Source organism: Limulus polyphemus, unplaced genomic scaffold, assembly GCF_000517525.1.
Source record: "Limulus polyphemus unplaced genomic scaffold, Limulus_polyphemus-2.1.2 Scaffold1110, whole genome shotgun sequence".
NCBI lineage: Eukaryota > Metazoa > Arthropoda > Merostomata > Xiphosura > Limulidae > Limulus > Limulus polyphemus.
In genome coordinates this window covers 25891-38318 of record NW_013666720.1, presented here as the reverse complement: position 1 = coordinate 38318, position 12428 = coordinate 25891, and the positions used below count along the sequence as shown (strand labels likewise).

The window sequence follows — 12428 nt, the reverse complement described above, 5'->3', positions numbered from 1 at the left end:
TTATTATAGATGGATAGTGACTGGTAGGTCTTTTATTATAGATGGATAGTGGCTGGTAGGTCTTTTATTACAGATGGATAGTGACTGGCAGGTCTTTTATTATAGATGTATAGTGCATTATATTTTCTGCTTTGCTCATTCTCCACTTCATTTTGAGTGAACATTTTTCATTATTATACAGTAATGTACAAGTCTTAGTCATTACGTTACTCTTACTCCAGTTATCTATTGTTCTAGGTTATTCACCTATGGTATTACTTTTTTCTCATGGGAAGATTCCAGTAAAGTTGCACATACTATGTGAAACTGGACAGCATTAATTTCCAGTAGTAGTTTAGGTGACCTCTCGAAAAAGCAGCCTTCCTTATTTTTGGATGGGAATGACCAACAGTCTCCTGTGTAGTGTATACACCTTCATAAGTATGGCATTATAGTTTCGTACATATAATGCAACATTTTCTTAGTTAGGAACAAATTCACAGATTCTCCAAGCTTACTGATAGATATAAGCTCTTAATACATACATAGACTTCTATCTAGTAAAGGCTCCGATCTTTATGAATACACTTTTTAATTTTTTTGTGGTTTGAATAAAGATTGATTAACTTTGTTATAGACTGGGTCCAGTCTTCGGTCAGAACTCCTGTTATTCTGTGGAACATACCTTATCACTTCTAAAGAAAATCATTACACCTGAGGATGCGACAAAATATCCAAGACTACAGGATTTATTTTTATGAGGTCTTCTGTTTTTCTTCTGACGACTGTATTCCTTGTATGTTCTTAACCTTTGAGTGTTTATGTTTAAAAAATGATTCATAATTGAAGAAACGGAATTTTTTATGAATCAAAGACTACACGACCAAGATGAAGAGTCAGTCACTGATGAAAGATGGTTGTCTTGAAAAGCTGTTGGGTCTCAGAGAAATCTCCTCCTTGATGTCATACTTTTATAATGCTAAAAAGGTTTATTACTTCTTTCTTATGGTACCTACAGAGTCAAGAAAGAGAAATGCTAGTATCTGGTGTATCCAGAATGAGAGTTCATATCTTGAGGTGTGATTTCAATTCACGGGAGGCACAGACAACTGAGGATAATTACAGTTGTGCATACATAGTCTGGCAAGTCCAAGACTGAATGGGGAGTCTTTTCAGGACTCCAAGACTTTTGCCAACAAGAGTAGCCAAACCTCAGCTCTGGCAAATATTACCAGCTACAAGGCGAAAGATACTGGAGATGCTGTTGTTGGATAATGTCTACCAGTCTGAGCTTTTTTGCTAGTAGGTACGACAGTGGACGCTAACTGGTGAAGATGGTGATACATAAGATAATCATGAGCTTCAATGAGATAGGAGATATACTGCCTGGGTGACCATGGATCAAAAAGAATCCTGGGTTCATGTAAAGCCAATGAGTGGACTACCTATGATAACTTATCATTGTGTCATTCACAGGTAAGGACCTAATTCACTCCAGTGTGGATGGATTCTAAAACTGGAATATAGTCACAGCCAAGTTATAATGCAATTTAGGTATGGTGGAAAATTAAGTTAACCATAAGTCTAAATTCAAGGCTCAAAAGAAATGTGTCACCGAAAACTTGGCCACTAATATGGATTATCTGTGTCATTAGTGTGGTAAAACACACCCTGTAATGCAAATTACAAGAATATTCTCATAGAGAGGTTTAATGAGGGATTATCTGTTTAGGTATTGAGACATCCCTTGATTATGAGAGCCATTCTCAATTTAATAGAGGCAGTTTCTGTTGTAATGGGGTTCAAAGTCATAACTTGAAATAAGTCACAAGACAAGAAGAAACCTGCAGCAGCTGCTGCCATGGCTATACCTTGAGCATACTGCCCTACTCAAGTGCCTGCACCATGCTGGTTTCCAGTGAGTGGGAAATGCTACAGCTAATATTAATGATGCCTCTATCTGGAGATAACTCTGGAAAGAAGAACTAAAGCATATGCTTTGGTGTGGATAGTTGGGCCATTTTAAAAGGAGTAGCCAGTATCTTGACATACATCAAGGTAGACAGGGTTCTCAGCTTTGACTAATAGCACAGCAAGTGTATAAGAGTTATAAGTATTAACCACTGCTACTTCAGTTCCAGGAAGCTAATGGGTCTGGCCCCTGAGATGTATGGATAACAGGCTCAGTCATTTTGACTGACCTGATAACCACCATGTAACCATGAAATTATGCACGCTATAGCTCTTAAAGCACTAACTATATTTCCATTAAATATGGCAAGTTTTCTGTAAACATTACAAGTCAATTGTGCACAAAATATAGAGTGTTTTAATAAAGTATTTTACCAAAGATTTATCTGTGAATTGACGCAGCCTTTACTGAGTCAGTGTGATTTTCATGCCAAGAATAAAATACTTCTTGTAATTTTACACTTTTCATATTCATTTGCATTGTCCTAAAACTTCTTAAATGAACGTCATAAGTTTTTCAGGACAACTTTATTTTTTTACATATAATTTTCTCTACCTAAACACTAATTATAAATAATCATCTGTAGCAAAAATATTGAATAAAACATGATAAACTGTTTTTACAATTTGATAGCATATTGTAAAAGACAATTACGTTTATTTATCTCCAGCGCTTCAGGCCTCTTAACTTTTGACATCTGCATTAATTTAATTTTATTGTTTTATTACTGTTTGAACCATGTTAAACTACTGTGACAAACAATAAATCACTTGGTAGGATAGCAGATTAAACCGTAAACAAACAAATTAACAGATTACACCATGCACACCTAATAGTACTGTTTCTCATGTGTTACTCATTGTTTCCACTTAATTTTTTTAGCTAACTTAATAGTTTTTGCTTTTTTACACTTTGGTTACTTTGTTAAAATATATAACAATAAATAAAAAATATACATAAAAACTTGAAATTTAGCGTAGCTCTAGGATGGTTTGCAAACGAATGCCTGCTTTTGTAAACCTTCTTTTTTTCTAACTATTGGGGTCGCCCAGAAATAATTCATGTAGCTTTCAAATACAAAACTTAGGTAACGAAGAACATATCAACCGCTAGATTAGAATTTACAAAAGCTATATGGCTTTTTAACTAATCTATAAATAGGGTTAAAAAAACATGACTTCTTGGAGCAATATTTTTGATCTAACACATCGAGCTCTGACAGTAAATTATCAATTTTTACGATTCAAATAAAACAAATGCTTATGTTATTTATGGAAGGTACAAAGTTTTCTTATATTGATTATAAACATGCCTAGTAGCAATGTCATAGACAATTATAAGAACTTTAAAAAAAACAAAAGTTATAGAAGGAGTGTGGGTTTAATAAATATAGTGTTATCTCAAATGTGCAAGAAGATAAGAGGTTAAAACGCTTGTAATTAAGTTTGTCATTATCCATACCATGTGTTTCTAATTGGTTGAAAAATCTGAAGCACATGTAAGGGAAAAAATATATAAATGAGAAATCACAGTACTACTAAATCATGTGATTCAGAGAGTTGCATATCAAGCATTTAGTTACATGTTTTCTTTGAAATTTAAGAAGTTAAAACTTAAATAATATAAACAATTGGATTACATGCCATATTTTGATATCCTGCTTATTCACATACATTGATAATAAAATATTAAATGTAACTGTAAAAAGGTCGTGACATTCGCATTTTGACAAGCTCACTAATCATAGGGTTAGAGAATGCATCAAAACAGCTTACATCAAAAGGTTTAGTGTCCAGTCCAGTTTTCTTAGGGTTGGGCAATACTTGATATATGCCTGGGAAGATACAGGGGTGAGAGATAGAGTATCTGGTTGATATAAGAGTTGTCAGGACACTGATTCATTACACTATCTATCAGACACTTTGAGTGAAGCCACTACTCCAACCAGTTAACAGGGACTTCATTCTGGAAAAGGATGATAGACTATATGTGACTGGAGAGACACTCTTGGACTAAGTCTAAGTTATGTTAACCTCAGGATGAAGGTAACCATTTCTGACCTTGATTCTGGCATTGGTATCTTTGGAATGGGTGTATGGTTGAAATTATCAATCAGCTGCATCTCCGTGGTTGAGTCATCTAATGCCAATGAGATAAGTCTCAGGAACAGTGAACTATATGATTGTATTTTTTTAAGGGAGTCTCAATACTCCCGTGTGTATCTGCATAAGTAGCGAGTGCTCCATGGTTTACTATGAATGAGGTCTAATGCACTGGTATGGTGTAATGTGATGATAAAACCAATACTTGAAATGCACTGTTTCCTGTCCAAAAGGCAAGCAGCATTAGTTTGGATAGTAGTTTATCTAAGGAGGGATAAAGTACTGGTAATGTTCTGCAACTATGTGCAGTCTTTTATTAAGCTTCCCACTAGTCGTCTCATTAATTTTCCTTCTGTCATGCCATGTCAAACAGTAAGTAAAGGTTTTTGATATAACTTAGGTCACTGGTTGAGGAATGTGTAAGCAATCTGGAATCAACACATTGACACAAACTCAGAAATATGTTGATGGAAATGGCAATATATTTGTGGAACCAGATGGCCTATTGGATGAAGTAATAGTAACTTGCTATCACATAGTTACAAACATTTCATATGCGATTAAACAAACACCATGCAGTCTTTCTTGGAGCACTAGGGATATAGTTAGTGTCAAGATACATTGAATATCAAAGGACATACTTCAGAGCGTGTGCTTGTCTGCAGTGGTGATTGTTAGGATGAAAAAAGACATACCCAGGTTCTATGTTGATAACTGTTGATGCCTTTCCACTACCATGGACAAAATATGTCTGGACACACTTTAGACCAGACATCTGAATATTTACAAGTCAACTGGATGACAAGAGCAGATTTAAAACTGCTGTTATTTTTTGATGTGGTTTGTATAAGTTTTGCATCATTCTGATTGGCTTATTTAGTGTGTTTTCCATTTATGAAAGACTAATAAAGTTAACACTGGAAGGGCTGTACTTTGCCTTACCGTCCTCAATCTGATGATGATATAAATTATCATATGGATGCTTGCAAAGCTTGGTAATCGTGTCAAAATTGATAGAGATGAACATATGCCACATGTCATGTTTGCTTACCAGGCAGTGGAACAGAGATTGATTGTTTCATTGTCAAACAAGCTCATATTTACTCAGGATATACTGCTTCCTATGGATGTAATGCATGATCCACCCTTAGAGCAGATGTGTGACACTGTACATATGGATATTTTGAGTGATAAGACCTGTGTTAGTATATGCACACGAACTTACACTTTAACACCTAGGGAAAGTTGCTATATGGTAGAAGAGATCTTATGATCAATCACTTAAGAAATGAACATTCTAGCATAGAAGCCACAAGAGGTATGAAAGCAGTTTAGCTCTGGCTGGTCCTGTCCTTGACTTATACCTCAGTAGATAATACCATTAACATATGATTTACAGCAGTTTCATAGGTCAAGTAAGCACATGGAACACTAAAGCTGTATGTTACAGATGAGCCTCTCATGCTTGGGCTAGACCAGGAATCAAGGGTTGATACCATCGAATCGGAGAGAAATGAGAGTACTGTTTCATATCCTTTCATCTTAATTGATGAGGACGAAAAAGCTAAACGTAATTATTTGGCTATACAAAATGAGCTATAGAAGGCAGTGTTTGGAGAAGTGATGTAAGATAGATCTACTGGTCAGCCAAGTCAGTGGTGATGTCATCCTCAGTTCTGTGACTGAAATTAATTGTTGGACCAGCAGCTGAAAAAGTCATGGATTGTGAAATCATGATTGAAAGGAACTGACCTTTCTTGCTTTCCGAACTAGTGGGTGATATTTCGTGATGAAATTTATATGTCACTCAATTATTACAAAATAAAGACAGTTTGTTGATATCAAGATTAATAAAGCCAAAAGGGTTTTGCAACTCTTGCTTTCTCAGCTATCAACCAATTTCATTGAGAGATTTCTACAGGATATTGAGTGATAGCTGCTAAATTATCACACAGCTAAAATGGTAGTTGTCAGTAGGTGTAATGCCTGGAACATCAAGAGTTTGTATATCTGAAGATGATTGCTAGAAGCTCAGAAACTCAGCTGAAAAGACATTCTTAACAATCAAGTGATTTTGTAAGACTATATGTCGCCCAACATTTTACAAGAATTGATCACCGTATATAACAGATTGTTAGGTGTTTTACAGAGCAAATCACATGATCCTCACTAGACTCTCCTTACTATACTTACTTATGTATAAATAACTCCTCTATGTGCAGTGATAGAGTTGTATTCTATTTCCACATGGATTACAAATCAGGTTGTTTTGGTTTTAAGTGGAGTAGTCCATATTACACTGGATTTTATAAATTTCTAGAGATATATGGATGATTAGTATAAACAGTTTGTTTTTTTTGTTAAGCACAAAGCTACACAGTGAGCTATCTGTGTTGTGGCCACTTACTGTTGAGCCACTGAGTGTTTTTCCAGTAAAGGTGTTGTCCTTTGTGAATAAACCATTTTAATTATTTTTATCGTTTAAATAAAGATTGTAAATGTTTAATTTTCTTAAACACTGCATTTAGTCTTTTTTGTTTCTTCCAACTCAGTTAAATTCAGAGAATTTAGCTTTGTTCTATGAGTCATTTTTCTTCAGGCCTCATGTGATTCTGTAGAACCCACCTAATAACTAACTCTTAGAGGAAACCAGTGCTCCTTCCAAAGATGACAAAGCAAGATTTATGTGAAAGCAAAAATTGTGCTGAAACATTACAATAAAAAATAAAATTTTCTGAGATACACCTTCGTTTTTATGTTGCAAAGTTCCAGTAAGAATAATGCTAAATGTGTAGCAGCTACCATTGTTGTTTGTGTTGTTTTATCACAAGGCTACATACTGGGCTATCTTCTCTGTGTTTGATGTCATAATCGAACTCTGGATTTTACCATTATTAATCCTGAATCTTACCTCTAACTTACATGGACACAGTTGTTAACAAGGTCTTTGTTCAACACTAATCTGGCCTGATTGCTATTTTACATGTAGCTCAAATGCTACTATACTCTCCAACTGGAAATTCGTATTGATCCAGTAATAAGTGGGGAAAATAAAAAAAATATCATCCCTCCCACAGTGGATGTTCATAATATATATATATATATTAGGATTTAAAGAGCATAGTGACATCAGAATTTAAATTATTTATTTTTGCGTTTCATTGATTGTTTTTAACTTAAGCCAAAGGAAATCAAGTAGTTAGCTATTTAATCATTTATAAATGGTACGGTTGTATTAACAGAAGTCAACAGAATTATATTTTCTAATGCTTTCTTCAAACATTTGCTTACTGAAAACATGATGTTTCATATCTATAGAAAGACATACACATGAAAAGAATTCTGCTTGGTTGTTATTAAACGCACAGCTGCACTGTGCCCACCACGAGAATCAAAACCTGGCTTTGTCGTTATAAGCCTTCAGACTTAATGCCGAGCCATTGGGGGGGGGCATGAAAAGGGAACTTCTATTAATGAGTAATGTTATTTTTTCTGAAAACTTGTAAGACCTTTTAATGCAAGTTATGGAATCTAACTTTTGAATATGTAATGTATATAGAAGTATTTCAGTATAAAAAAAAATCAGCCCTTCAAAAATTGGAGTACCGATCAACTTCTCTAAAAGTAGAATGAACATCTACTTACAGCGAACTGTAATGTCTACTTTTGAAGTTCAATAGTTTGTCTATTTCATCGTATGTTACCTTGAGCTGGTTGCTCTAATTACTAAACTGGATCTGGAGTTCATGTTCTTTTTCCGTGAGCTAGGTGGTCCAATTACTTACGTGGATGTGGAATTCGTATCCCCTTATTATGATCTGGGTGGTCTAATTACTTACGTGGATGTAGAGTTCGTATCCCCTTACTGGTATATGGGCGGTCTGTTTACTTACTTAAATGTGGAGTTCGTATCCCCTTACTGTGATCTGGGTGGTCTAATTACTTACTTTGATGTGGAATTCATATCTCCTTACTGTGATCTGGGTGGTTTAATTACTTACTTGGAACAGTAGTTTTTATTCTTCTTTGCTAAAAAAGAGGCGCTCTTCTTGCTTATTTGAACTAGAACTCGAGTTTACTTTCTATTGCCATGAGATTAGTGGTACGTAGTGAAGTTCATATAACCTTAACAAAAACTGTCTGGACTATCTACTTATCAAGAAATGCAGTTTCTAATTTCTTAAGAAAAATTGTGTGGTCTTCTTGGGTCTGGTGGTTAGGGCACACAACTAGCAATTGGCGAGTCGTGAGTTCGAATCCCATCACAAACATGCTCGATCTTTCAGGCATGTGGGGGGACATTATAATAGAATGATCAAACCCCCTATTCATTGGTAAACAGTAGCCCAAGAGTTTGGCGGAGACTGTTCTTATTAACTAGCTGCTTTTCCTGTAGTCAATCGCTTGAAAATTAGCTACTTTCTAAGAGGATTATGTTGTGTATCTGTTTACGTAGAAATGGGACGTATATATATTGAGCAAGAATGAAATATTTACTCAACTACTATGATTTGTATAGTTCACATGATCAACGTGATCTGAATTGGTTGTCTACTTTTGGTCATCTAAAATTTCTATCTATTTAATTTATGTAGTTCACATGTTTAAGGTGATCTGAATTTATCTACTTATAGTCATCTACCATTTATTCCTATTTACTATAAACTGGAGCATATATATTTTAACAAATAATAATGTAACACCTATTAAATATATACCTAACAAATTGTATGCTGCACAGAAATAGCTATAAATTTAGAAGGTACGTCTACCTACCTAATAAGAACACTAAGATCTTTCTATTTTCTAAACCCCACGAATTTTATCTATATATTGAGATTTCTGCCATTTTATTATGAACTTAGATGTCCACCTTCTTATGAAAATCCAGAATTCCTACATCTTCATCAAGAACCATGATTATCTATTTACCAGCATCTGGTGTAATTACTTCTTCAACATCATCACCACTCCATCGTCTGTCTACTTATTAAAAACTGAGGTGGGATACCCACTTGTTTGTTAAGTCTGACTGTACTTACCAACGACTGAGGCGTTAAGGGAAGACGGTGATCTTTTGTTCTCTGAAGAACCACTTGGTACATAGGAACCAGAATGTGGCCGATAGCATCATGTCTGCCTTGTCTAGAGTAATCAAATAGAGACAGTCTTAACGTTTGCTTCTGTAGGTCTTTTTTCTCTATTGGAAAAGTGAGATACTCCTGAAATTCTGGATTGAGGGCATTTTTAACAATTCTAGAACTTTTGAAGTACTTTCTCTTACAGGGCAGAACAGTTACCCGGACAAAGGTATCGTAAGTCTTTTCTTGTCCCATGTAAGGAAGGTCTTCTGCTCTCTTCAGAATTACCGTCAACCTATCGGTGGAGTAGATACGTAAAGAAACAACAACAAAAAATTGAACAAACCACATTTACTTCTTTTTTTATAAATTCAGGTTGATTAAACTTATACTATAAGAAGAAAATAATACAGATAAATTACATTGCCATGGTTACAAGAGGGGAAAATCATGTGGATGAAGGTAACGATGTACAATGAATTTTGATTATTGCATATAAAAATAGCAATGACATGTGGGGTACAATGATATTTCCATCATTATAGATAGAACTGACAAGATTATGTGTATATGTAAGTGAGATACAGTTTACAAAAAAACTATTCTAAAAAAATATGTTAGTGGCATTCAGTGGCTAAAACGTCCTCACTGTGTAGGACTAATTAATATCAGGGTTTTATGAACCCAGTTATTTTTAAGTCACACATTTAGCAGATACTAAACATAGAACTAGGATTGGCGCCCGCTATTTCGAGGTGGATGCTAAAAGCATTTAAAATGCCCCTATAAATCAGGCTTTACGTTAAAGGTTAAGACAGGTAGTCTTTAACGCTAGAAATTAAACAAATATAGTGAAAAGACAAATCATCAACCCTATATAATTATTACATGCTGTTTTTATCGTCGTAGTCAGTGTTATGAAAATAGTATCCAAAATTATTACTGCTCAAAAAATCATTATTTTAACGCTCGAAAGTAACTGATATAATCAATAACCAAAGGAAAGATCAGAAATTCCAGTAGACATCAGTATATTTACAATATCATTGTTACCTGTTGTGCTTATCATCGTAGTCAGTGTTAAATAAAAGGTATCCAAAATGATCGCTATTCATATCATCATTTTCACATGCTTCCTCCAAGTCAAAATCCTCTTGGGATTGCCATGAAGACTTAGTTTCTTCCAACTTCTGGAGTGTTGATTGTGAGGTGTCAGAGAACTGGAGTGACGTAGAGACAGTACTAGCATCAGTGCTTACAGAGTACATGGAAAACCTTCTTTCCCTCTCCGTCCATCCTTCTTCGGTGTTTGGCAATGTCACACCAAGTTTTTGATGTCCTATTTCAGATAAATAGAGTATACCAGCGATGTAATGTCCGTCTATGAATTGGAATTAAAATATGAATTTGTCAGGATATAAAAGACTGTTTGGTTTAAATATTAGTGATTAATTTATATTTGTGAGTGAATATTTTATTATTTTTAAGTTTTGTTATATTAAGAGTTAAAAGCAGACAATTGTAGAAGGTTTTTTTAATAACTAGTTGGTGTCGAGAATATAGAAAGTGGCCAAACGACTATGTAATAAAGACAGACAGTATTAGACAGATAAAAGAAAAGAGAATATAATTGTGTGAAGTTAAGTACCACAAAGGTGATAGGCCCAACGTTTAATATGTTAGAGTGAAACTAACAGTATATAAAAAAAAAGATAAGAAGGATAATTTTATTCCGTCAAAGCTTGATTCTAAACTAATTAAATCAGCCTGGGTACACTTTGACAAAAGGAACAGAGAATCTTCAGAATAAAGAAGACCAAACGAATTACGATAACTTGCGCCACAACTGTAAGTGAATCACACAGAGAATAGTAGTACGATAGTAATATAGAGAAGATAGTTCGACTTATCAATTGAAATTCTAAAGTAGTTGAATAGACCTAAGTGGATTTTTCACCAGAAGAAGAGAACTATGTAAATAGTGTTCATGATATGCCTGTAATCTCTATAGTGTGAAGACTTTATTGTATATACGTTAACTTGTTCCGAATATATATATATATATATATATATATGTATTTAGAAAACAAGTAAAGTGTTTGTCTGTTTATTCTACCGTTGTAATTTATCGCTAACAAGTCACAGACACCTACTGTAGAAGAATCCTAAGCCCAACAACAACATACTATATATTTATACTATTAAGAAATATAAGTAAAAGCCATTTATTTTGACAATTGGGAAAAAAAGAGGAACTTATATAATTTTTAGAATCTGACAATTGGCGAGCCCCAGCCGGGATTATACAGTGGTAAACGGCGATAGAAGAAAACGTGAATGACAGCGGAAATAAGTAGGCTTATCTATATACGCACAACTCTAGTAGTAACGAAAATAGTATAGATATTAAAATTACACCATATAACCATGTCAACAGATTTTGATAAATGGGTAGAAAGAGGATTTCAGTTTGGGTTAAAAGACAGTGAATTACGAGAGTTTGTTAAATAACAACAAGAACTGGAAATATAAGAACGGCAACAGAAGAGATAAATTGAGAAAGAGAGAAAGATTAAAAGAATAAAATGAGAGAAAGGAGAAATAGAAAGAATGAGAATACAGATTGAGAAAGAAGAAAAAGAGAGAGAGGAGAGACTAGAAAAAGAAAGAATAAGAGCACAAATTGAGATAGCAAAACTCACCCAAACGAAGGAAGAAGGACCCAAGAATGACAATGGAGTCAGAGCTAGCAGACCCAAGCTGCCCAAATTTGATGAACATAAAGATGACATGGATGCTTTCCTGGTGAGATATGAAAAATTCGCCCACAGTCAGAACTGGGACAAAGGCGACTTGGCAGTCTGTCTCAGCCCACTTCTCACAGGAAAAGGCCTACAAGTATATGCAGGCATGACGTCAGAAGATGCCATGGATTATGGCAAATTAAAAGTAGCTTTACTGAAACGATATGAACTTAATGAAGAAGGTTGTCGTCGGAAGTTCAGAGGAGTCAAACCCGACACTGTAATTCAGTTTGTGGCACGTCTGAAGCGATATTTCACCAGATGGACTGACATGGCCATGTGTGAAAATAGTTTTGAGGGACTGGAAGACCTATTAGTACGTGAACAGTTCATGACCACGTGTTCAACAGACATGTTACTGTTTTTAAAGGAGAGAGAGTCACATACACCTAATGTAGAGGAATTCTAAGCCCAACAACAACATAGTATATATTTATACTATTAAGAAATAGAAGTAAAAGCCTTTCTATTTGGAAACTGGCAAAAAAGA

At 34.7% G+C, this 12428-nt stretch overlaps 1 protein-coding gene across 5 annotated transcripts in view; it reads right to left on the bottom strand.

Moving 5' to 3' along the window:
- Window positions 1-12428, bottom strand: part of LOC106462175 (synaptotagmin-15-like) — a 115260-nt gene that overhangs the window by 94596 nt on the left and 8236 nt on the right. For 4 of the 5 annotated variants that reach the window (XM_022389357.1, XM_022389361.1, XM_022389359.1 and 1 more), the window contains exons 3-4: window positions 10188-10473; window positions 9096-9429 (exon numbers count right to left, since the gene is read on the bottom strand). In XM_022389357.1, coding sequence (XP_022245065.1) covers window positions 9096-9429; window positions 10188-10473 — 620 coding nt within the window. Of the gene's footprint in view, window positions 1-9095; window positions 9430-10187; window positions 10474-11836; window positions 12027-12428 lie in introns of all 5 variants that reach the window. The other variant, XM_022389360.1, reaches the window with a different exon arrangement.